General features: G+C 37.6%; 1 protein-coding gene across 2 annotated transcripts in view; it reads left to right on the forward strand.

Annotated features, from left to right (window-relative positions):
- The window catches only part of PPP3CC (protein phosphatase 3 catalytic subunit gamma), a 98861-nt gene extending 72908 nt beyond the window's left edge, over positions 1-25953 (forward strand). The window contains exons 9-14 of one of the 2 annotated variants that reach the window (XM_060178815.1): positions 6159-6284; positions 9282-9353; positions 14193-14274; positions 14859-14956; positions 23967-23996; positions 25474-25953. In XM_060178815.1, the coding sequence (XP_060034798.1) occupies positions 6159-6284; positions 9282-9353; positions 14193-14274; positions 14859-14956; positions 23967-23996; positions 25474-25658 (593 nt within the window). In that variant the 3' untranslated portion in view covers positions 25659-25953. The remainder of the gene's footprint in view (positions 1-6158; positions 6285-9281; positions 9354-14192; positions 14275-14858; positions 14957-23966; positions 23997-25473) is intronic. The other variant, XM_060178816.1, reaches the window with a different exon arrangement.
- Positions 25954-27254: the final 1301 nt, after the last annotated feature.

The raw sequence follows: 27254 nt of genomic DNA on the forward strand, positions 1-27254 counted from the left end.
TTATGTGGAAAAGAGTTCTGCCAATATTTTCCTCTAAATATTTGATATTTTTTTATCTAACATCCAAGTCCTTGATCCACTTTGAATTTACTTTCGTATTTGGTGAAATATAGTGGCTCAGTTTCATCCTTCTGCATGTTTCAACCCATTTTTTTCCAACACCATTTGTTAAAGAGACTTTGCTTTCCCCCATTTAATAGTCTGGGCACCTTTGTCAAAGATTACACATCCATAGGTGTGGGGGCTTACATCTGGGCTCTCAGTTCTATTCTACTGGTCAGTGTGTCTATTCATGTTCGAGTACCAAGCAGTTTTGATGACAATGGCTTTATAATACAATTTGAGATCTGGGAGTGTCATGCCTCCGGTTTTGTTCTTTTTTCTCAAGATTTTTTTGGCAATTCTAGGTCTTTTCTGGTTCCAGATAAACATTTGTAGCATTTGTTCTACTCTCCTAAAGAATTTGCTTGGGATCTTGATGGGGATAGCATTAAATTTGTAGATGGCTCTGGGTAGTATATTCATTTTGATGATTGTTAATTCTTCCAGCCCATGAACATGGAATATCTTTCCACTTCTTTGTGTCTCTTTCAATTTCCTTGAGTAGTGACTCATAATTTTCAGTATACAAGTCTTTCACTTTTTTGGTTAGGTTTACTCCTAGATATTTTATTGTTTTTGTTGCTATAGTAAAAGGAATTGATTTCTGGATTTCAATTTCTTCTAACTTAGTGTTTGCATAGAGGAATGCCACTGACTTTTGAATGTTAATTTTGTAGCCTGACACCTTCCTGTATTGCCTGATGATTTCCAAAAGCTTCTTGCTGGATTCCTTAGGTTTTTCTATGTGTACTATCATGTCATCTGCAAATAGGGAGAGTTTGACTTCTCTTCCAATCTGTATCCCTTGAATGCCTTGCTCCTGCCTGATTGCTATGGCAAGAACTTCCAACATTATGTTGAATAGGAATGGTGGTAGTGGGCATCCCTATCTAGTACCTGATCTGAGTGGAAATGCTTCCAGTTTTTCACCATTGAGTATGATGTTGGCTGTAGGTTTGCTATATATAGACTCCACTATCTTTAGGAATTTTCCATCTATTCCCATTTTTTGTACTGTTTTGATCATAAAGGGATGTTGTATTTTGTCAAAGGCTTTCTCTGCATCTATTGATATGACCATGTGGTTTTTCTTGCTTTTGTTGATGGTGGTAGATCACATTGACTGATTTGCATATGTTAAACCAACCTTGCATGCCTGGGATAAACCCCACTTGGTCATGATGAACAATCTTTTTAATATACTGTTGTATCCAGTTGGCTAGAATTTTGTTCAATATTTTTGCATCTATGTTCATCAGAGATATTGGTCTGTAGTTTTCTTTTTTGGTTGTGTCCCTGTCTGCTTTTGGTATCCAAGTGATGTTGACCTCATAGAAGCTGGAAGGGAGTATTCCAGTGTCTTCCATCTTCTGGAAGACTGTTAAAGGTAGAGGTATTAGTTCTTCTTTGAAGGTTTTGTAGAATTCATTTGTAAAATCATCTGGTCCAGGACTTTTATTTTAGGGAATATTTTTGATAACTATTTCAATTTCATTAGCTGTGATGGGCCTGTTCATGTTATCCACTTTCTCTTTACTTAGTTTTGGAAGTTGGTAGGTATCTAGGAAATCGTCCCTTTCTTCCAGGTTCTCTAGCTTGGTGGCATATAGTTGTTCATAGAAGTCTTGCATGATATGTTGAATTTCTGTTGTGTCTGTTGTGATATCTCCTCTTTCATTTATGATCTGATTTATATGGGTCTTCTCTCTTTTTTGTTTTGTGAGTCTGGCTAAAGGTTTGTCGACTTTGTTCACTCTTTCGAAGAACCAACATTTACTTTCGTTGATCTTTTGTATGGTTTTCTTATTTTCAATGTTATTGATGTCTGCCCTAATTTTAGTGATTTCTGTCCTTGTTTGCTTTAGGGTTCCTTTGTTCTTCTTCTTCTAGGTCTTTAAGATGTGCAATCAGGCTGTTTATTTGTGTTTTTTCTTGTTTCCTAATGTGTGCTTGTATGGCTATGAACTTCCCTGTCAGTACTGCCTTAGCTGTGTCCCAAAATTTTGATAGCTTGTGTCTTCATTTTCATTGAACTCTCGAAACATTTTGATTTCTTCCTTTAATTTCCTCTTTGACCCAGAAGTTGTTAAGAAGTGTACTGTTGAACTTCCACATTTTGGGACTATTACTAATCTTTTGTTGATTGTTAAGTGTTAGTTTAATTCCACTGTGGTCTGAGAAGATGCTTGGGATGATTTCAGTGCTCTTGAATTTTCTGATGCTGTCTTTGTGACCTAACATATGGTCTATCCTTGAGAATGACTCATGTGGACTTGAGTAAAATGTGTATTCCAGTTTCTTGGGATGAATGACTCTGAAAATGTCCAATAGTACATAGTATCCACTTATATCAGCAGTCACTTAACTAATTTACTGACTTGACTAACAGTTTTTGTTTGTTTGCTTGTTTGTTTGTTTTCCCAGAGCACTGATCAGCTCTGGCTTATGTTGGTACATGGGATTGAACCTGAGACCTTGGAGCCTCAGACATGAGAGTCTTTTTGCATAACCATTATGCTCTCTACCCCACCCCTGACAGTTCATTTTAACCCTATTCTGATCTGTTTTTGTTCTTGATTATTCTTTTAGTAAACATTTAAAGTCAGAGTCCATTTTGGATTTTTTGTAGGCTTTGAAATAACTGATAGCTTTATCTTGAATCAGTCTTAACTTTTTTTTGTTATTTAACATTTTTTAGAAACAAAGTAGAAAATGTGTTATCTGAAATGATCTCTGATAATAGTTTTTTTATTTTTATTTATAAAATGGAAATATTTACAAGACTATAGGATAAGAGGGGTACATTTCAACACAGTGCCCACCCCCAGAGCTCCATATCCAATCCCCTCTCTTGATAGCTTCCCTATTCTTTATCCCTCTGGGAGTATGGACCCAGATTCATTGTGGGGTACAGAAGGTGGAAGGTATGGCTTCTGTAATTGCTTCCCTGCTGAACATGGACATTGGCAGGTTGATCCATACTCCCAGCCTGTCTCTCTCTCTCCCTAATGGGATAATGGGTCTGGGGAGGTGGTGCTCCAAGATACATGGTGGGATCCTCTTCCCAAGGAAGTCGGGTTGGCATCATGGTATCATCTGGAACCTCGTGGCTGAAAAAAAGTTAAGATATAAAGCAGAACAAATTGTTGACTAATCATGAACCTAAAGGTTGGAATATTGCAGATGAAGACTTGGGGTCTCCAATCTAAAATATTTGGGAAAAGCTAGTAGGTCTATTTTAGGTATTTTACAGAGGTCCCATGACTTTATTAGTTTTTGCCTTGGCCTAACATCTGATATGCAGGTGGACCCAGGTTATTGTCTGGGGAGATGGTGTCATAGTTGGAAAAAGGACAGAATGCTGGATCAGGGAACAGAGTAGCTCCCAAATATGGGGAAAGTATATAAATGTTAACTGTAAACCCCCATCAATTTGATCTGGGGCACATATTCAGCACAGGAGCCTATGTAATCTCTGCATCCCTGTAGCTCTGAGCCCACATTCTGTGGTCATGGCTGGGAACATTCCAGGCTGCACTAATTTCAGGACCCATCTTCCTTGGGTAGTAGGTAGAGTATGTTGCCCAACTTCCCTTTGGAGAATGGTACATTTCCCTACCATTATTGATCCACATTGAGGGCAAGGTCCTGTAGGATCCCACAAAGGGGTCCATTATGTTGTTCCTGATGGAGATGACAAGTGACAGTGGATAGAGGGCTCTGTTAGAGGTCTAGGCCCATCATGTCTGTGTGGGAATCCCAGGGCTTCTTGACTAGGGCCCCAGCTGATGGGGTGGCCTGGTAGTGACTAAAGAGTCATCATTAAAGTATGCCAGTCTCTTGCCCTTGTTCAGTGTTTTTAGTCCTTACTTTGTCTGACAAGGTTAGCTTTGGAGTGATTAGGGAATATATAATAGGAGGTAGGTGAGGAGGGTATCTAGGTCTAAATAGAAAGTGTTTCATTAGGTACTTTAAGGTGTCTTTTTAGGTCTTTCTACTTGCTTGCTTCATTTACTGATGATAATAGTTATTCTTACAATAAGTACCTCTTAGAGAAGGCAAATATTACTTTTCTTCTCTGTTTTGTGTTGTTTCTTTTGTATACATTTTGTAGCTTATAGATGTCAACAGACATTTATTTCCACAGGTCATACAAAAGAATTTGGTTGTATGAATTTGAAAACTCTCTATTCTTATTTTTCTATGTCCACTGGAAACTTATCCAAAAAATGCTTCTTAAGCTGTCTAATCACTGTTGAGACCTACCTTCTACCTCTTTTCCAATGTAGATTAAGAGGATTATTGCATAGTTTTATTTTCATCTATCCTAAGTAAAATACACATAATGTAAAAATAATGTACATTGTAGCCAGCATAATATTTTGAAGAGTAGAGATTTCATTTTTATTTATTATCTGGCTTTTAAAACATTTTTTAAAGACTGTTTATTAATGAGAAAGCTAGGAAGAGAAAGAAAGAGCCAGTCATCACTCTGGTACATGTGCTGTTGGAGCTCGAACTCAGGACCTCATGCTTGAGAGTCCAATGCTTTCTTTATCCGCTGTGCCATTTTTAAAACTATGATACTAGAGGCCTAACTCTGAGTCTCATGTATCCTCTACCACTGAGCTACCTCCCCAGGCAATTTTTTTTTTTTAGAGAAAATGAGAGAACATACTAAACTTTGCTCTCATATGCTGGAGATTGAACTCAGCCTTGCCCCTAAACTCCTCCCTCACCCTCCCACCATACGCACACAAAACAAGCTCTTTACTGCTAAGCTACATCCCTGACCCATGGAGTACATCCTTACATTCAATAACTTTAATTTTAAGAATAGTGAGCCATCCTGTAATAAGCAAAGAAACAAGAACAAGGAGATGGCCTATACCTGACTCATAGAAAACAGAACTGTTGGGGGTTTGGTCATGGTGAACCCAATTAAGCACATATATTACCTTGTGCATTATTATGCACAAGGACCTGGGTTCAAGCCCCTGCTCCCCACCTACAAGGGGACATTTTCACAAACTATAGAAATGATCCCTGAAAGTATAGTCTTAAGGGGACATTTTATAAGTGGTGAAACAGGTCTGCAGGTGTTCTGTCTTTCTCTCTCCATCTCTGTCTTCCTTTGCTCTCTCAGTTTATCTCTGTCTTAGCCAATAAAATAGAAAAAAAGAAAGATAAGAAAAAATGGCCACCAGGAATGGTGCTGGCATTGAGGAGCCCCAGTCATAATCCTGGTGGCAATAAAAAAAAAGATAAATAAATTTTTTTAAAAAGAAACAGGACTGTTATACCCTCTTCTATTTATTATCACAACAAAATAATTGAGAGAATAATATAAACAAAATTTTTTCACTGGCTATAAAGACTAAGAAATGAGATTTTTAAAACTTTTAAAATATAATCAGTTTAGCACCAAAGTATATATGAATATGTATTAACTTAGGTTTATACATTTATAGAGTGCTAGCAAGAAACATACTTCATATTTAGTCCACTGTATTGTATGCAAAGGTAATTTAATCTACTTTGAATCTTGTTGTAAATTACTTCAAGTTTACCATCTGTATCTCCTATGACTATGAATAGCTATGTTGTAAACTCTAAAGGGTTTGTAAATCTTAGGCTTTGACTGATGGCTAGCAAAACAGGTTATGTCTCTTTAATGACAAGTGTTTGCTCTTAAAGGAGAATTGTAATTGTAACCATTTGGTCTATAAAAGAAAATTATGATAAGGTTTTTCTCATGTAGAATCTATGATTTCTTTATAGTTACTCTGCAGTGACCCTTTGAAGTTTTACAGCGTAGTTTTCTTTGTACTTATATTATATGAGCTCTTTAAGTGACTTTTTTCCTTAGAATCATTCTTAGAAGAATGAACTAAGTGCTTCAAGATTTTCCATCTGTGGTAGATGTTGAGTACTGAATTACAATGGGGAGTAAGTTCCTGAATGCTGTGTAGTAGGCACACAGCTGTGCAAAGTAAACTGCCTGCCATGTCATGTGCCTCTGTTAGATTTTCCTTTTGTTTTTGTTTCCTTTTTAGCTGCGGTATTAAAATATGAAAATAATGTCATGAATATCAGGCAGTTTAATTGTTCTCCACACCCTTACTGGCTTCCAAACTTCATGGATGTTTTCACATGGTCTTTGCCTTTTGTTGGGGAAAAAGGTAAGAGAAGTGAATAAAGCATCTAGGCTATTGATGACTGATCACTCTTTTGTACCTGTTCTTAAAATCATTTTTATAAAAATGCTTTATCTAATCTTGTTTGTCCCCTACAGAAATTTAAAAAAATCATTTAAAAAATTTTTATTATCTATTTATTTCATAGAAATAGCCAGAAATCAAGAGGAAGGGGTTAAATAGAAAGGGAAAGAGACAGAGAGACACCTGCACCACTGCTTCACCACTTGTGAGCTTTCCCCTTGCAGGTGGAGACCAGAGGCTTGAACCTGGGTCCTTGTGCACTCTAACATGTGTGCTCAACCAGACCTGGCCCCCCTTATAAAGATTTTAAAGTGCTACTTAATAGTTTTTTAAATTATAGTTGATTATGACTTTCTTATTTTTAATTTTCTTACTCTAAATATCAATTAAAGTAGCTGGTCCTACTGTGATTGAAAAGTTGAAATAATAGAAGTAGCTACACTATGTCTTCAGAGATTTCTTCAGCAGTAAAGTTATTTAAATGTACAGTTATACAGATAAGCAGTGCAACTATAAAATAAAACCCTTGGATGTACTTTTGCATGCAAACTTTTAATGTCTTTAAAATGGGAAGAATGTTTTTCCTGTGCTAATCAGTGAAGAAAGGGTAATGGATAGTAGTCCAATAAAATTGAGTACTTTTTGCAATGAAAGCACCTAACACTCTTGACTTTGACTAGATTGAGTGATTCCCTCAAAGTCTATAATCATGAAGATCTACTTTTTTTTAATTATTTTTTTATTTATAAAAAGGAAACATTGAAAAAAACCATAGGATAAGAGGGGTACAACTTCACACAATTTACACCACCAGAACTCTGTATCCTATCCCCTCCCCTGATAGTTTTCCTATTCTTTAACCCTCTGGGAGTATGGACCCAAGGTCGTTGTGGGATGCAGAAGGAGGAAGGTCTGGCTTCTGTAATTGCTTCCCCGCTGAACATGGGCGTTGACAGGTTGATCCATACTCCCAGCCTGTCTTTCTCTTTCTCTAGTGAGGAAGGGCTCTGGGGAAGCAGAGCTCCAGGACACACTGGTGGTGGTGTCTGTCAAGGGAAGTCTGGTCGGCATCCTGTTAGCATCTGGAACCTGATGGTTGAAAAAGAGAGTTAACATACAAAGCCAAACAAATTGTTGACCAATCATGGGCCTAAAGGTTGGAATAGTGCAGATGAAGAGTTGGGGGGTCCTCCATTTTGTAGATAGCTAGTAGGCATATTTTAGTTATATTCCAAAGGGCCTGTGGTGTTTTTTGTTGTTGTTGTTGTTGTTGTTGTTGTTGTTGTTGTTGTTGTTGTTTTTGCCTGAGCCTGAAATCTGATATGCAGGTGGATACTAATTATTGTCTGGGGAGGTGATGTCATGGCTGGAAAAAGGACCAGAAAGCTGGATCAGGGAAGAGAGTAGCTCCCAAATATGGGAAAGGGGTATAAATATTGTTGACTGTAAACCCCATCGATTTGATGTGATCTGGGACCCATATTTAGCTTAGGAGTCTATGTGACCTCTGCATCCCTCTAGATCTGAGCTCACATTCTGTAGTCATAAGTAGGAATATTCCAAGATGCCCCAATATCGACCTATCTTCCTCAGGTGTAGCATAGAGTATATTATCATGGAACATTTTTTACCATTGTTGATCCAAGTTGAGGGCAAGGTCCTATGGGGGCCCACAAAGGGGTCTATTTTGTTGTTCCTGATAGAAATGACTGGTCACAATGGAGAGAGGGATTTATTCGAGGTCTAGGCCCATCATGTCTGTTTGGGAATCTCAGGACTCCCCAGTTAGGGCCCCAGCTGATGGGGTGGCCTGATAGTGACTACAGAGTCATCGTTAAAGTATGTCAGTCTCTTGCCCTTATTCAGCTTTTGCAGTCCTTGCTTTGATAAGGTTAGCTTTGGAGTGAGTGAGAGAACTGTAATAGGAAGTAGGTGAGGAGGGTATCTAAGTCTAGGTAGACACTATTTCCTTATGAACTTTATACTGACTCACTACAGACTATTGTCTGTTTTTGCTTTTAGGTATATATTTTGCCCTAGTTTATGGATACATGTGAACATATGTTCTATCTTAAGGGACCTGGTCTATATCTAGGTTTTGGGATTTTGTTAGGAAGTGAACCTCCTGGAATGGAATTTGAGAATACTATGAAAGGAAAGGTCTCACCCCAGTAATGAGGGTGAAAGGTTGACATTCCATGCCTGACATCTCTGGATGCAGTCTGAAGTGAAGCATGCTGAGGTAGTGCGTTGATTAGGTTGGGATCGGCAGATGCAATATCATTTGGTATGACTTGAGAGAACCATGCAGGAAAGTGAGCCCCACCCTGGAGGTTCCAGGACTGGGAGAAATATAGGCTCTAAAGAGGAAGCGGGAGGATCCTGCTGACTTAGGGTTTAAAAAGACAATAGATAGTTATTACTGTAATCACATTATTTGGCGATTGGGTTAACTTTGAAATATCCCTTTGTTAGGATTTGCTGTATCATACATAGCATCACCATAATTTATGTCCTTTGACATTATTTGTATATAGCTGTGCCACCAGTTGCTTCTCTTCTCCCTGGTCTAAGCTTTTAAGAGAGTCAGCATATCAAAGACTCAGCCTATGTATTAAAAAGACTCAGTCTGTGCTTTAAAAAGTTTGAAACATTCAATCAATTTTTCCCCTCTCATACTAATTAAATAGTGATTTATATGACTACAAATTGATAGGAGTGTACATAAACACCATTCCCACCACCAAAAGACTGCCCCCTCCCCCGGGAAGCTGAATATCTACTCTCACCCTCAACCCAGGGTTTTTACTTTGGTGCCCTACTCCAAGTGAAGATCTACTTTTCATACTACTTTACATAGCTACTCTTACTAGCATGGTTGTCTGTTGTTTTTTTCAGCATGTAATTTAAACATCCACATTACTAATTATATACATTTTGGGTTATTTTGTCTTATAGTCACAGAAATGCTGGTTAACATTCTCAATATATGTTCTGATGATGAATTGATATCTGATGATGAACTTGAAGGTAAAATTACCCTTTTTTTGTTTGAACTAGAAATGAAGAAACTTTGTGTTTGGTTTTTTTGGATAAGTTTTTTGTGTAACTAAATAAAAATTGTGTTCTTTGTAGAAAAATAAAATTTGAAAATATGTAAAATTTAAATGTTATAATTCTACCATTTCATAGATGGTCACTGTTAACTTAAGTTTAAAAAAAAAATTTCTTTTATGAAAGAGACCAGAGCAGTGCTCAACTCTGGTGTATGGATTCAACCTGGGGGCTTTGGAGGAGAGGAGATCACAGCTCCCTGATACTGCACATCTCCCTGCCCTGCTGTTAAGGTTTTGATGTGTACTGTGTTAGCTGTGCTTTGTCTTTGCATATATTTTCCCTTTAAGAAAAATGAGATCATATAATAGTATCATGAACATCTACTGGTGGTTTTTTTTTTCATTTATTTTTAATGGTTACATGATTGTTCACGTGGCATTCTTCGTTTTAGCCAGTCTCCTTCTACTAGAGATTGCATTTTCCCCCAACATTTTCATTCTGATACCTCACTGATTTGATTTTTTTTTCTTTACCAAAGCACTACCCAGCTCTAGCTTATGGTGTTGCAAGGGCTTGAACCTGGGACTTTGGAGCCTCAGACATGAGAGTCTCTTTGCATAAACATGCTCTCTGCCCCCTGCTGATCTGAAATTTTGATAGGTAATTTATTACCTGTTTCATCAACAACCATACTTATTACATACATACTCGATGTTTGCCAATTACTATTCAGCTACTGCTTCCAATGAGTTTATATTCCAGTGAGGAAAGCCAAACAGTAAAATCAGAGAGTGATACAAATTAGGAAAAAGCTGGGGAGAAACACAGTAGTAGCACTGGAGCTTTGCATCCTCAGGCCCCAGAGACCCCAGGTTCAATCTCTAGCACCATCATATGCCAGAGCTAAGCATTGCTCTGGTCTCTCTCATAAAAATTGAATTCGTTTTTACATTGAAAGACAGGAGAAGAAAGGTAATTTAATAAAATTTTCATGATTATTTCCACACTATAAATTTCTAGAAATTAAACACCTGTATCAGTATTTATAGTTTTATATCAGATATAGATAACCTTTGGAAAGGCTTTGTTGTTTAGCCATGTGTATGCTTTGAAGCTCACAATGTCGTCTACTGTTTTACATTTATGTTTTTATTATGACTAATAAACATTTTTCATGAGTAGTAACTGTTTATTTCCCTTTTGTAAATTATCAATTCACATCTTTTTGTTTTCAATCTTTTTCAGTTTTCTACTGAATTATGTGCATGTTTGCTTGTTTGTTTTTCTTCTTTTGGGCCTATGAGAGATCTATGCAGTAACATTTTATTGTATATGTAGCTAAATGTATTTTCTCCAATATTTGTGGGTGGTTTGAGTTTTTAAAGGTAAGTCCAGGGTGGGCATAGATAGTATAATGGTTATGCCTGAGGCTTTGAAGTCCCAGTTCCAATCCCTTGCACCACCGTAAGCCTTAGCTGATTAGCGCTCTGGTAAATAAATAAATAAATAACACCATGGAGCTAATGCTTTCCACATGGACAGAAAGTTGGATTAAGAAAAAAAAAAAAAGCCTAGAAAAAAATAAAGAGGCCCAAAAGCATCTGAGAAAACAGAAGATTCTGCAAAGATGTAGCACCTGAGAACAAATTCCTGACTGTCTTCTCATCCATCCCAACTCTGTGATCACTCAACTATTAGGGTAAACTATCTACATAGTGGAGAAAATCTAGTTTACTTTGGGAAGATAAAGGAGAATCCTCCACATTATTATGCTTCAGATTTCACTGAACTTAGTTTGTGAGCACCTTCACATATGGAATTGCAGATCACTACAAGGTTCCAATTCTTGAGGAATTAGTATAGCTGAAAATAAAATGAAGTTGTGGGAAGATAAAATGCAAAATAAATAAATCTAGTGGAATTTATACTGAAATCTAAGTGAAATGGAAATTACTGTGGAATTCTTTATTAAGAAAGAACACCTAGGGAGTCAGGCAGTAGTGCAGTGGGTTAAGCACAGGTGGCACAAAGTGCAACTGGCGTGAGGATCCTGGTTCGAGCCCCCGGCTCCCTACCTATCTAACAACTCTGTCCTATCTAACAACTCAATAACAACGAAAGTAACTACAACAATAAGACAACAGTGGGAATAAATAAATAAATATTTAAAAAAAAGAAAGGGGAGTCGGGCTGTAGCGCAGCGGGTTAAGCGCAGGTGGTGCAAAGCACAAGGGCCAGCATAAGGATCCTGGTTCGAACCCCGGCTCCCCACCTGCAGGGGAGTCGCTTCACAGGCGGTGAAGCAGGTCTGCAGGTGTCTATCTTTCTCTCCCCCTCTCTGTCTTCCCCTCCTCTCTCCGTTTCTCTCTGTCCTATCCAACAATGACGACAATAATAACTACAACAATAAAACAACAAGGGCAACAAAAGGGAATAAATAAATAAAATTAAAAAAAAAGATCACCTATGTAACTACCTCTCATGGAAAGATGAGAAACTACACCTGTATGACTACTGGCTTGTCAATCATCACATCCCTAATAAAAAACTTTTTAAAAGGGAATAAAAGAAAGGACTCTTGATTTACTATAAGAATATATCTAAAATCATATACATGGGAATATTTATTTATCATCTATAATGGCAAAAATTCACAGCAATGTAAATGTTCTTCAGTGGAAAACTATATTATTTCCTTTGTTCAAGTCTCCTTTTTTCTTTTTAAATTCTGTTTTATTTACATTTATTATTATTAAATTATTTATTTTGGAGAGAGACAAGAGACACATGCAGCACTGTTTCACCACTCCACAAATGGGGACCGGAGGCTTGAATCCAGGTTCTTGCACATTGTAGTGTGTGTACTCAACCAGGTGCTTCACCAGCTGGCCCCTTTAAGTCTCCTTTCTCTCTTTCCTTTTTTTATTGGCTTCTGATCAATTTATTGTAACTTCCATTTTGGGGAAAAAACACAAAACTTAGGAACAACTATCACCTCCCCTAAAATATAAGAAAGATAGTGAATCCATTAAATAAAAAACAAGGGGACAGGCAGTGGCACACCTGGTTAAGTGCATACAATATGGTGCGAAAGGACCCAGGTTCAAGTCCCTGGTCCCCACCTGCAGGGGTAATGCTTTATGATTGGTGAAGCAATGCTGCAGGTGTCTCTGTCCCCCACTCCCCTCTCAGCCTCTCTGTCCAATGATACATAAAATAAAGATTAAAAATTGTTCTCATTAAGAAATATGTAAGTTGTCCATTTTGTGCTTTGTTTTTATTCTTTGTCTTCAGCATTATTTGCTCCCCAAATAATGTCTTCTTGTCTGATTTTAATTTTCATGGTCTTTGAGGCTAGAACTCATTGGATAGTTATTCATTAATGTAAAGCTAGAAACTTTTAAGAAATGGAGAAGCTACTGACAAGACGGTTGTGCAATTTTCTTTTTATATATATATATATATTTATTTATTTCCTTTTTGTTGCCCTGGTTGTTTTTATTGTTGTTGTAGTTATTACTATTGTTGATGTTGTTGTTGTTGGATAGTACAGAGAGAAATGGAGAGAGACGGGGAAGACAGAGAGGAGCAGAGAAAGGTAGACACCTGCAGACCTGCTTCACCGCCTGTGAAGCGACTCCCCTGCAGATGGGGAGCTGGGGGCTTGCACTTTGCGCCACATGTGCTTAACCCGCTGCGCTACCGCCCAACTCCCCAGTTGTGCAATTTTCTCTCTTGATATACCAGAGGTCTCTCTTCTGAAATGATAAAGATAATAGCCTGCTCCACTCATTGCATTTCACTTTGATTTTTTTTCTCTTCCATTTAAACTTACATTTTTCTTCTCATGTTTCTATCTTCATCTCCTTGTTTCTTGGTGTTTCTTCTCCCTGAAGATTACTACATTCCAAGCTATCAGAAAGGTATCTGACTGAAATGTTCTAAAATCTTAATCACTTGCTGTCTGTCCTACCAGTCTATTAGTTAGACTTCTTTAGTTAGTAGATGAGTAACTCTAGACAGCCTCTCCATCCTCCCTTTCTGTTCTAATGACTATATTTTCTTAAGACTTGCCACATAATCTTGCTGAGTATTGAGTGCTGGAGGGTGAGGAAGGAGAAGCCACATTGCTTTTTCTGACTTTCCAATGTGGTCACCTGGTGCATTCCTGGACCTTGGCTTTTCAATTGTGGGCTGTTTAATCAGTCTTACTCCAACTTTTCCGGTGTTTTATAAAATACCTGACCTATCATCATAATTCATCCTGCACTATTGTCCATAGTAGGAAGTAACTCACAAGTTTGTGAGTACATGAAGATTACAGAATAGCATTAGAAGGACACTACAATAATCTAATTCTGTATAGAACTAGAAGAAAAAACTGCTTGAATCATCACTTGCCATTTGGCAGGCCAAACCCTGCATCCTATGGTGGTCTACAGAATTCTCAAAAGAGATTATTTGCTATACCAGCTGTCAATTTTGTGTATGTATGTATGTATGTGTGTTTTGTTGTTTGTGTTAGACATTCCAGAGCTGCACAAGTTCTACCTCACATAGTTCTTCCCAGTCTGTCTTTATTGTGGCTTCTCCATTTTTTCATGTTTTTCTCTGTTGCTTTTTTTTTTTTCCTCTCTCTCTTTCTTGCTTGTTAGAAAATCCTGGGATTTTTGTTTGTTTAAATAACCTTCAACTTTGATTTCCTCTTTTAAAAAAGTAGTCTCTTTAGCATAGAAAAGTTCAATCCTGCATTTAAAAAAACTGATCTGTTAACACATTCCTTTAACTCATTTATTCTTTGTATTCTCTAAGGAGGCACTTCAGTTCGAAAGGAGGTCATCAAGAATAAAATCAGAGCCATTGGGAAGATGGCACGGGTTTTTTCAGTTCTTCGGTAAGGATAAGTCTGTCTTTACAATGTGGGATGAAAACGTTTTGTGAGTAGATTAGAAGCTGACTTCAAAATAGTTTTCTTACAATTGGAATTTGGTATTAGAATTACAGGATTTCAGGCTGAGTATAGATTTTAATCAGACATACATGTTAATGTGATTAAAGACAGTTCTGGCAAATATTCACTTCGCAGTAGCTCAGAGGTAGGATGATTCTAGAGCCAGATTGCCTGCATTTCCATCGTGGATCTGTCTCTTCTTAGCTATGTGATCTTTCTTGTGCTTCATTCTCCTTGTAGGTAAACAGTGCTAATAGCAGCATCTGCCTTACATGCTTAATGGAGGATTAGATGGGATGATGTATGGGAAACAATAGAACAGCACCTAGCAAGACCTGTTTGATAATTTAAAATAAAAATGTTTACAAAAACATCCATTTCTTGAGTTGGGGGGAGGGGAGAAAGGAGGAGAACCCACCCTAAATCTCTATGTATCATTTCTTTACATCCTTCCAAAGTATCTTTGAATTGTTTGCTGAGTGGTAGATACCCTGGTATTAATCCAGGGCTTTGATCTTCCTTTGCAGGGAAGAGAGTGAGAGTGTGCTGACTCTTAAGGGCCTGACTCCTACAGGTACACTCCCTTTGGGTGTCCTCTCAGGAGGAAAGCAGACTATTGAGACAGGTGAGTATATGAAATAACTTCTTTCATGGAAGGTGAGCTCCCATTACCTCACAGTCAACATAAAATTTAAAAAATCAGGGCATCTTTCAATAAAGGGTGTTGGGAGGAAACAAATCTTGACTCATTTCTTTACATATACATAATTAAAAATGAACCCTACTTTGAATGTAAAAGGTAAAACTGTAAAAATCTCAGAGTAAATTAAGGCGAGTAAATGTTGGAGTAGATAAGAGTCCTTAGGGGGGAACACAGAAACACTAACATGAACAGGAGAAATTTTTTTTTTCATTAAAGTTGATACTTTTGGGCTGAGGAGACATACTTTTGTAGTGCACAAGACTTGAGTGCAAAGGCCCAAGATTCAATCCATGGCTCTACCTATAATGAGAACTGAGCAGCACTATGGTCAAATAAATAAAATTAAGAATTTCTAATTATAAAAATTCATTATTAGAAAAGAGATAAGTCATAAACTGGAAAACAAGTTTTTATAATGCATTTATCTGATAAAGGACTTAGATTCAGAATATATAAAGACTTAATAATATAACCACCGACTTTTTAAAAAATTTCTTTATTGGGGAATTAATGGTTTACAATTGACAGTAAAATACAATAGTTACACATGCATAACATTTCCATGTTTCCCACGTAACAGTTCAACCCCCTCTAGGTCCTCCTCCCTTCGTCTTACAGGACCAGAACCCTCTCCCCCACCCCAGAGTCTTTTACTTTGGTGCAATACACCAAACCCAGTCCAAGTTCTGCTTAGTGTTTTCCCTTCTGATCTTGTTTTTTAGCTTCTGCCTGTGAGTGAGATCATCCCATATTCTTCCTTTTGTTTCTCACTTCTCTCACTTGACATGAGTCCTTCAAGCTCCATCTGAGATGGAGTGATGAAGGTGAAGTCACCATTTTTAATAGCTGAGTAGTATTCCATTATGTATATAGACCACAACTTACTCAGCCACTCATCTGTTGTTGGGACACCTGGGTTGCTTCCAGGTTTTGGCTTCCAGGTTTTGGCTTCAGCACAATTACAAATTGTGCTGCTGTGAACATAGGTGTACACAAGTCTTTTTGGATGGGCATGTTTGGTTTTTTAGATATATGCCCAGGAGAGGAATTACAGGGTCACAGGGTAGGTCCACTTCTAGTCTTCTGAGAATTCTCCAGACTGCTTTCCATAGGCCAACCAACTTTTTTATGATCAAAAGATTTCAGCAGATACTTCACAAAAGGTGTCAAAATGAGCAATATGTGTATGTAGAAAATTCTTGATAGAAATTTTCATCTGGGAAGTAGATATTAAAACCACAGTGAGATACCTCAATATATACCTCAGATTAAACGGTGTGATAACACTAAGTGTTGAGTTTATAAGGAGCTATAACTAGATATATTGCTATTAGCCTCATAAGTTGGTTTAAACATTTCAGAAAATTGTTGATCAGTAAAGCAAAATATATACCTACCCTGTAGCCCCAAAATTCCACACCTGATATATTTTCTTTTTTTTAATATTTTATTTATTTACTTATTGAGAAATATAGGAGGAGAGAAAGTACCAGACATCACTCTGTTACATGTGCTGCTGGGGATTGAACTCAGAACCTCATGCTTGAGAGTCCAATGCTTTATCCATTATGCCACCTCCCGGACCACACCTGATATATTTTCTAAATATTAGTGTTGTGTATCCACCAAAGGATGCTCATAAAAATGTTAATCTTAGCTGTATTTGAATAACTCCAAATGCAAAACAACACCAGTGTGTGTATGCGCCAGTAGTAGAATTAAGATGAGTAAATTATATTATTCAACAACTGGAAAAAAAAACATCATGGGTTGGGGGACACAGCATAATAGCTATGTAAAGAGACTTTCATACTTGAGGTTCCAAAGTCCCAGGCTCAGTCCCCACACCTGTGATGAGCAACAAAACATGAATACATGTCATAACATGGTTAAAACCCAGAGACACAAGAACATCAGCTATCAGATTTATGTGATATTGAAATCAATAATAAATAGAAGTCAGGGGGGTCAGGTGGTAGCACAGTGGGTTGGGCGCACGTGGCGCAAAGCACAAGGACCAGCGTAGGGATCCCAGTTCGAGCCCCTGGTTCCCTACCTGCAGAGGAGTCGCTTCACAGGCGGTGAAGCAGGTCTGCAGGTGTCTATCTTTCTCTCCCCCTCTCTGTCTTCCCCTTCTCTCTCCATTTCTCTCTGTCCTATCCAACGACAAACGAACGACATCAACAACAACAATAATAACCATAACAAGGCTACAACAACAAGGGCAACAAAGGGGGGAAAAATGGTCTCCAGGAGCAGTGGATTCATGGTGCAGGCACTGAGCCCCAGCAATAACCCTGGAGGCATAAATAAATAAATTAAATAAATAAATAAATGTCAGAACAGATTCTTGTGGAAGAATCCTTACCCAGAATGGGCACAGTGTACTTTCAAAGTAATGGGAATTTTCTGTACCTCTATGCATAAGTGTGTGCATATATAAGAATGCATTGGGTTGTAAACGTCAGATTTGAATACATGATATGTCCTACTTCTATGTGTTTTATATCCTTTTTTTTTACTTTGGTTGGAGTTTCTAAGTCAGGGAGTCAGTTTCTAAGTGAGGGAGTTTGCCTGCCAGTCTTAATAACACAGTCACCACTTCAATCATAATGTCAGGTTTTCTTTTTTAATTTTTTTTAATATTTTATTTATTTATTCCCTTTTGTTGCCCTTGTTGTTTTATTGTTGTAGTTATTATTGTTGTTGTCGTTGTTGGATAGGACAGAGAGAAATGGAGAGAGGAGGGGAAGACAGAGAGGAGGAGAGAAAGATAGACACCTGCAGACCTGCTTCACCGCCTGTGAAGCGACTCCCCTGCAGGTGGGGAGCCAGGGTTCGAACCGGGATCCTTATGCCGGTCCTTGTGCTTTGCGCCACCTGCACTTAACCCACTGCGCTACAGCCCGACTCCCCATAATGTCAGTTTTAAAACTTACTTGGGTACTGACTTTTCAGAAGAGGGGTTTTTGAAGGCCTAAAACAAAAAGATTTATTTTTGTTAGAATAAATATATATATATATTCAAACAAGAGGGAGAGATCTGAGATCAGATCATTTAGTAAATAATTCTAAGCATGTTAAATGCAGTAGAAATGTTAACAAATTTCACTGATTTTTTGTTCCTCCTTTTTATTGAATTATTTCTAATTGAATTAATTTTTTCCTTTAGCTACCAGGGTTCAGTTACGAATCCACCTTTTCCAGTGGCCATTTTCTTCCTTTATTTATTTTTATTATTGTTTGATAGAGACAGAGAGAAATAGAGAAGGATGGCAGAGAAGAAAGAGGAGACAAGAGAGACAGCTGCAGCACTATTCCACCAGTGGGGACTGAGGGCCTCCTACATGGTGGTGTGTGTGCTGTACCTGGTGTGCTACTGCCTGGCCCCTACTTCAATTTTTCTTTCCTTTTTTTTTAAATTAGTTAATTTTTAAATTTTCTTTTCCCTTTTATCTTGCCACTTATAGGATTCCATTGTTTTTTTAAAAACATGTATTTGTTATTTTAATGGGAGACAGATAGAGGATACAGGGAAAGACCAGAACACTGCTTAGCTCTGACTTGTGCTAAAACCTCAGAGCCTCAGGCATAGAAGCTTTTTGCATAACCATTATGCTTTCTCCTCCACAAAAGAATTCTTTGCTTTTTGTTGAAATGCCACTGTTGTTGATTAATAGGAACAGGTACACTTTTCCTTTTTCTTTCTCATGGGATTGAATTCCTCTTTTTCTTTCTTTTTTTTCTTTTTTTTTTTTTTTGTACTATCTTTATCAGGAATTATGAGGGTTGGTTCAGGAGGTGGCACAGTGGATAAAACATTGAATTCTCAGGGAGTCAGGCGGTGGCGCAGTGGGTTAAGCGCACGTGGCGCAAAGCGCAGGGACCAGCGTAAGGATCCCGGTTCGAGCCCCCGGCTCCCCACCTGCAGCAGGTCTGCAGGTGTCTCTCTTTCTCTCCCCTCTCTCTCTGTCTTCCCCTCCTCTCTCCATTTCTCTCTGTCCTATCCAACAACAAAGCAACGTCAACAATGGCAATAATAGCTGCAACGAGGCTGCAACAACTAGGGCAACAAAAAGGGGGGAAAAAGGCCTCCAGGAGCGGTGGATTCATGGTGCAGGCACCGAGCCCAGCAATAACCCTGGAGGAAAAAAAAAACAAAACATTGAATTCTCAGCCATGAGATCCCGAGTTTGATCCCCGGCAGCACATGTATCAGAGTGATGTCTGGTTCTTTCTCTCCTCCTGTCTTTCTCATGAATAGATAAATTCTTTAAAAAAAAAAAAAAAAAGAATTGAGAGGGAAGGGAGTGAGTGGTAGAGAGACAGAAAGACACCTGTAACACTGCTTCACCACTTGCAGAGCTTTCCCCCTGCAGGTGAAAGAGTGGGGGGTTCGAACCCAGGTCTTTGCGCACTGTAGCATGTGCGCTCAACCAGGTCCATCATCACCTGGCCCCTAAGACTGAATTTCTCTTCTTCCAAGTTGAATGTTAGAAATTTAACACTTAGCTATTTAGAAGGAAGAATTAACATTTTTTTCTTGGATGTATACAATTTTTCTGAATTTCTGTAGTTTCATAAAAAGGGTTAGTAAACTATTTGAGATTGTTTTTCTCCCCTAAATGAAGTTTCTTGTAAGCAAAATACTGTTCTATTTTGAGAGCAGCTCTGACAAGGCAACTTAGAGTTGATAAGGAGTAACATGGGCAAAGAAAAAAGGGAAGGTCTTATTATGTGTTCCCTTGTTTGAATTTTTTTGAGAGTTTACTTATCCACAAAGTTGCTGATTTGATCTAACTCAGTGTTTTTTAGACCATGAAAGAACAAATATGCAAATCTGGGATAAGCAAAAAAAGAGAATTTTATAATTGTTATATGGGGATTTAGCTTTTTTATATATTGAATATATTGTAATGCCTTTTGTTCTTAGTTCCAGATATATCCAGTTTTGCTTCGTGCCTAGTTAGGAAATGAATGTTTTAATCAATATAGGATTATTTATTGGTATTCCCAGAATTGACAACAGTTTTGGAATGTGTAAGAAAAAAATTTGAGTTGAAATTATCTCCTTAGAGCTTCTTAGCTCTTGTGTTGATTGATAGGAACCAAATTTATATTCGAATTTATATAACTGAGTCTCAGTTCCTCAAATTCACCGACAAACTGAAACACGACATAAAAAAAGGCCTTTTATTATTCATATAACTATACTGAGAGAACTTTCAGCCAACAATATTCCATGTTACCTTGCATTTATTTATGCTTCACCTTGTTTCCAGAAAGATTTGCGTAAGTTTCAGTATACATATAGCTGAGTGAAAGTAAAATAAAACTGCCTGAATATTGGAGATCAAAGAAAAACAAAAATAAAGTCAGTAGTCAGCCATAATTTGACTCTAAGCTTCCTACTAAAGAAGATAACTAGTGGGAGTCGGGAGGTAGCAAAGCGCAAGGACCGGCTTAAAGATCCCAGTTGGAGACCTCGGCTTCCCACCTGCAAGGGAGTTGCTTCATAGGCAGTAAAGCAGGTCTGCAGGTGTCTTATCTTTCTCTCTCCCTCTCTGTCTTGCCCTCCTCTCTCCATATCTCTCTGTCCTATCCAACAACAGCAACATCAATATCAACAACAATAATAACTACAACAATAAAACAACAAGGGCAACAAAAGGGAATAAATAAATATTTTAAAAAAGAAGATAACTAGTAAAACTGAATGGAACAAGATTCACAAAGACAAAGGTAAAAGACTATTAGGCATAAATTGGATTACATTAAAATTTAAAACTTTGTACCACTTTTGAAACCATTAAGTGAAAAGACAGCCAACAGAATGGATGAAAATACTTACAAGTCATATATCAGACATAGGAGTGATATCTAGAAAATACAAAGAACTCTCATAACTGAATAACCAAAAGACAATTAGAAAATGTGTAAAAAAATTTCAATGGATATTTTTTCCAAAGAAGACATATAAGAGACCAAAAAGTATATAAAAATACACCTAAAAAATACAGATCAGAACTACAGGATGCCACCATATACCCTGTAGGATGATGTAATCAAAATGCTACATAATAAGGAATGTTGTTAAGAATATGGGTCAACAGGAATCTTCATGCACTGCTGATGAGGATGGAAGATGATGAATCACTTCAGAAACCTCTCTTATATAACCCAGCAGTTCCACTCCTCATATGTGACCCAGAGAAATGAAAACTTTTACCCATACAAAACCTTATACATCAGTGTCCATGTACATTCTTCACCGTAACCACAGTGTGGAAATAACTCAGCTGTCCATTAATTGATGAATGGACAAAATGTGATATGTTTATATAAAGGACTTATTACTCAGTCACAGAAAGTAATGAAGTACATGATACATGTTAAGACAAGTATAAATCTTGAAAACATGCTAAATGAAAGAAATCATTTACTAAAATCACATGCTGTACTGTATACTTCTATTATTTGAAATATCTAGGACAAGCAGATTTTATAAAAATAGAAGATACGGGGGTCAGGCGGTAGCGCAATGGGTTGGGCGCACATGGCGCAAAGCGCAGGGACTAGCCAGTTCAAGCCCCGGCTCCCCACCTGCAGGGGAGTCACTTCACAGGCAGTGAAGCAGGTCTACAGGTGTCTATCTTTCTCTCCCCCTCTGTCTTCCCCTCCTCTCTCCATTTCTCTCTGTCCTATCCAACAACGAATGACATCAACGACAACAATAATGACCACAACAAGGCTACAACAACAGGGGCAATAAAAGGGGGAGAAGGATGGCCTCCAGGAGCAGTGGATTCTTGGTGCAGCCACTGAGCCCCAGCAATAACCCTGGAGGCAAAAAAAAAAAAATAGAAGATAGAGTTTGACTCAAGGAGAAGGAATGAGTGAAGGAAATTTCTTTTGAAAATGATGAAATAGTCTATAAATTATGGTAATGACTGAATTATTCTAAATCTATTAAAAGTATTTAATTATGTATTTTAAATCAGTATTATATTTTAGTAAAGAAAAAGTGTCTCTAGTTTTGTGTGGCAATTCATTGTAAAGTGTTCCTCAGTTCATGGTAACACCTTAATACACAATGCATAAAGCAATTCTCAGAGGGCCCCCAATAATGTAATGTTAGTACACATTTTACTACATAGTTTTAAAACATTACTTAATTAAATTAACACTATATTCAATTGTGGGTAATACTTTCTTCTACTTCCTAACAGCTGCATCTGTGAGGTACTGTTTGAAAGTACAGTTGGAAAAACACTTATAATCCATTGATTCCATTGTTTTGTTTTGGCTTTAAATTTCCTATTAAGTATTTTTCACACAAATTCATAGAGTTAACATGTATACTAATAACTCTCCCAGACATTATCAACATCCTACAGATGATCTTTTCATCAAATTGGATAGAAATTTTATGGGTTAAGATCCAGGTTCTCGTAAAGTGATAATACTATATACTATAGATTTCTTGTGTCTATTAGGTTTGAGATTAGAGAAGCTGTGACTTTAACACATGCCTATGTGTGGCTGACAAATGTAAGCTCTTGCTAAGTTGATTCCAGATTTCCATTTTTCTTATTCCACACTAGGTAGTTAATTTTCAGTTCTTCCAATTTCTCTTCTCAATAAATAAAACCTCAGGAACAAGCTAATACTGTTCATTATTCTTGCTTTCTTTAAAAATGATAATAATTGGGAGTTGGGCAGTAGCGCAGTGGGTTAAGCAGGTAGCGCAAAGCACAGGGACCTGTGTAAGGATCCCGGTTCTAGCCCCCGGCTCCCCACCTGCAGGGGAGTCACTTCACAGGCGATGAAGCAGGTCTGCAGGTGTCTTTCTCTCCCCCTCTCTGTCTTCCCCTCCTCTCTCCATTTCTCTGTCCTGTCCAACAACGATGACAACAATAAAACAACAAGGACAACAAAAGGGAATACATAATTTAAAAAAAAATTGCTTTCTTTTCCATCACTGAAAGAGAAGAGGACCTTACTAATGGGCCTGCTGTCTTGCTCAGTGAATGGAAGTCATATTGGTTGGAAATACCAGCCTTGTATATTTCTTTTTTATTATTTATTTATTTATTTATTTATTTATTATTTTTAACCAGAGCACTGTTCAGCTCTGGCTTATGGTGGTGTGGGGGATTGAACCTGGAACTTTAGAGCCTCAGGCATGACAGTCTGTTTGCATAAGCATTATGCTATCTACCCTCCGCCCAGCCTTGTATATTTCTAATACTAGGTGGTAACATTAAAAAAAAAAAAAAAAAAAGTCCACTAGGGGCAGTGGATTTGTGCAGGCTCAGAGCCTCAGTGAAAACCCTGGGGACAAAATAGGAGGGCCAGGGAGGCTGTAGGTATATCACTCATGCATGAAGTCCTCAGTTCATTCCCCTGCACCACATTAAAAATAAATAAAATGAGGAAAACAACATAATTCTTGGTTAATTTTTGTTTATTTATTACTAGATAGAAATTGAAAGGGGAAGAGGAGGTAGAGAGGGCAAGAGAGAGTGTCCTGCAGTCCTGTTTCACCACTTGTGAGGCTTTCCCCCTGCAGATGGGGATCAGGGACTTGAACCGGGTCCTTGTACACTATAATGTGTGCACTTAACCAGGTACACCACTGCCTAACCCCTAATTCTTGGTTTCTTACAATTTCATTCCATTGTCTTACCTATAGATGCCATTAGCTGAAAGGTTCCTTTGCCTCCTAAAATATTAAATTCTCCCTGACTGTTTCTTCCCACTTTAGTTTTTCATAATAATTCTCTCACTTCTCTTATCTAGTTGACTTTTTATGTGTGAGAATAGGCTAAAAAGTGGGCTCTTGGGATGTCTGTGCTGGCAGCAATCCTGTTGGTTTACTCACTCTTTGTCTGTCTTCATTTTTGCATGCTACTGCTCCTGCCACTTTCAGCCACAGTAGAAGCGGTAGAGGCCCGGGAAGGTATGGCCATATTCCTATGATAGATGTGATCATGTGTCTGTCTATTAGTTTTAAAAACTTTGTCAACATTTGAAAGCTGATTACTGTGTCACCAAACCTAGAATGGTGAGAAAAGGAGTGAACAGTTTTAGGCATGTTCACAAAGCAAGTGTTTCCCCCTTTTGTCCTATATTTGTATTAATTTAAACAACCCTCTCCACAGTTCAAGTCCTTTCTGTCAGTTTTAGCATAATGACTGAAGTTATTGGGCAAGGGCCTTGTCTTTTACCCCTTCAGATTTAGAGGTCAATCTCTTCATCTAATGAACCTAAAGAATGTCAAGATCAAAAGCAAACAGGAATTTAGTTTATTTTTGAGATTGCTCTAAGGCAGTCAAGCCAAATTATCTTTGTTTCTTTGACAACAAATTTTAAGTAGCATTATCTTTGAATCAGGAGGGAAGTCACAGGATTTGATGAATGTGTATTATAAAACTAATTTGTTTGATAAGGTCGTTCAAAATAGAAATATCTTTTCTTGGCAATTCAAAAGTTCAATTAAAGAAAAGAATAATCAGTGTTTTCATTACTTAAAAAAATATATTTTAATTATTTTGTGTAGAAACAAAAGTTGAGAGGGAAGGGGAGAGAGACACCTGTAGCACTGTCATACTACTCCTGAAGCATCCCTCCTGCAGGTGGGAGCCAGGGGCACAGTCCTTGTGCACTATAATGTTTGTGCTCAATCAGGTGTGCCACCACCCAGCCCCTTTTAATGGATTCTATTTTGTTATTATTATTATTATTACTACCACAGTTATCACTGGGTTCAGTGCCTACATAATGAATCCTCTGCTCCCAGCAACCGATTTTTTTTTCTTTTTCCTTTATTTGATAGGACAGAGAAAAATTGAGGGAGGGGGAGATAGGGAGAGAGACAGAGGGACACCTGCAGTACTTGCTTTACCACCTCATGGTAATTTGTACACTTAACCAGGTGTGCTACCATCTGCCCCCTGATGGATTTTAAATTAAACTCAGCTTCTGTTTGTCCATTTTTTAAAATATGTCCTTTTGTTTTGTATTTTTGGTAGTCAGTGTGGTGTTTGTGCTAAAGAGATGCTTGTTTAACTTCCCTTGTTATCCTAGTGTTGTCTTTTTTTCTCTTAAATTGAGCACTTTTCTGGTCCATTAAAAAAAAACAACAACTCTCAAATGTATTGGTACTAAGAACTTGTAAACTTTTGTCAGATATTCTTCTGCTCTGATTAGTTATTGAGCTTCTGTGACACTTTCACAGCTTTAGCAGCCCTTTGGGCCTTAAAAAAAAAAAAAAAAAAAAAAGCAGTAACTTCAGAGAAGACCAGTCCAGATCAAATATTGTATATTACTGTCACCAGACATGTGCTCCATAGCCACCCATCTATGTTTTTCCTTTAGGAGGAACTTAAATCCCACTATTTTACTCTCTAATTGCTCCTTTGCCTGTTTTTCTGTAGCCATCAGAGGGTTTTCACGTCAACACAGGATCCGGAGTTTTGAAGAAGCCCGAGGTCTGGACCGAATCAATGAACGAATGCCACCCCGAAAAGATAACCAATTTGCTGATGGGTCAATGAAATCAGTCACCTCTGTACACTCCAGCTCAGCATATAAGAGTGAACATGGGAAGAAAGGCCAGTAATGGCTCAGTCCTGCCATGGCACAGATGGATTTATTTATTTATTATTGGAAAACAAAAACACTGTAAACCTGGAGGTGCATTCAAAATATACTGCATTTATTCTGTAAGAAAGGCAACGATTTTATAAATTCCTTTAATTTATGTTCAATATATATGAAAAGTACATCTGTTTTGTTTTTTCCCTTCTCTTAGTTTTTAGGAACTAATCTTGATTGTCGTTGATACATGTGTGAAGTGTTGTGCTATAAAAGGGATTTTCCCATAATAAAAGGGCCTTGGAAACCTCCACCATGGATTTCTGACTTGAACCAGCTAGTCTTTTTTCTTGTTTTTAGAAGCTTTTGTTTCAGACCGATAACTTTCCTAGGGCAAGAAGATCTTATTCTCCCCTTCCCCCTATACTCACTTTCTACAGGGTACACTGTTGAAATATATCTCTTAGTGACTAAAATTTTTCCTTCCTATGGAAAACTGGATTATAGTAGAACTTCTAAGTTAATAACCAAAATCTGATGGCTTTAAGGGTCAAGAGGAATGTTTTTCATAATAGTCTACTTTCTCATGAATTCTTAGTTGCTTTAAATATACTCTGATAAAGCAAAATAAAAAGTAATGAACAATTTTCTTAGAATTAAAATTCATCTAAGCAAGTATGGATATGCTTAGTTTAAACCTCCCTTTGAACTTTAGGGGAGAAAATGATTTTCATAAAACTTCAATGTAGTCAGATAGTTTTGCTTTCATTTTCTGAACCCCAGGTGATAGACCCCATCTGCAAAGGAAGCTTCATTGCTTTGTTATAAATGCTCTTTGAAGCAATATCCACATTAAGAAGGGTTTATGCCTCCCCTGTTATTACAGCAGCTATTCTATCCTTCCCATTCCCTTCCCCCCTCCCCATATGTCAACATTTTTTAAATCAGCTGGGCTAATGGAAACTGACCAGGATGTACTAACAGACATTGGAAGAGGAAGAATTTCCTCTTTTCTGTATCAGTTATTACAGTGTTTCTACATCATTTGACACTCACTAGGTTGAACTGAATATCGGTTTCTATCATATTTTGAAATCCTGACACAAATATTCACACAAATTGTTTGAATAATCTTAATTTTTCTAGTGTCAACCAGGGATCCTTGGGTTCCCATTTATTATTTAAACTGATGACAAGTGCTTTGTCCCAGTATTGTTGGTCAGCTTGGCAATAAATGTGCATGCTGGGGCAACCCTGCACTAAGTGTGGAAATACATATTTCTATGGAGGTCTTTTATGTTGTTTTGGGGATGTGGGAGTCAACACTGAGCGAACTATCTCATAAAAGAAACAGTTTTCAGGATAACATAATTTCTTTAGAAAAATGATTTAAGGAGGAAGGGCCTGATCCTGAGAGCAGTGTCTGCTTCTGGAAGAATGATGGTTTAACACCCCTGTTTTCCTCTTATTTTTAAAAAATATTTTATTTATTTATTTATTTATTAAATAAATTAAATGTTAAATATTTTATTTATTTATGAGAATGATAGGAGAGAGAGAGAGAACCAGACATCACACCGGTACATGTGCTGCCGAGGTTGAACTCCAGACTTCATGCTTG

The sequence above is a fragment of the Erinaceus europaeus genome, chromosome 19 (genome assembly GCF_950295315.1).
Source record: "Erinaceus europaeus chromosome 19, mEriEur2.1, whole genome shotgun sequence".
Classification (NCBI taxonomy): Eukaryota; Metazoa; Chordata; class Mammalia; order Eulipotyphla; family Erinaceidae; genus Erinaceus; species Erinaceus europaeus.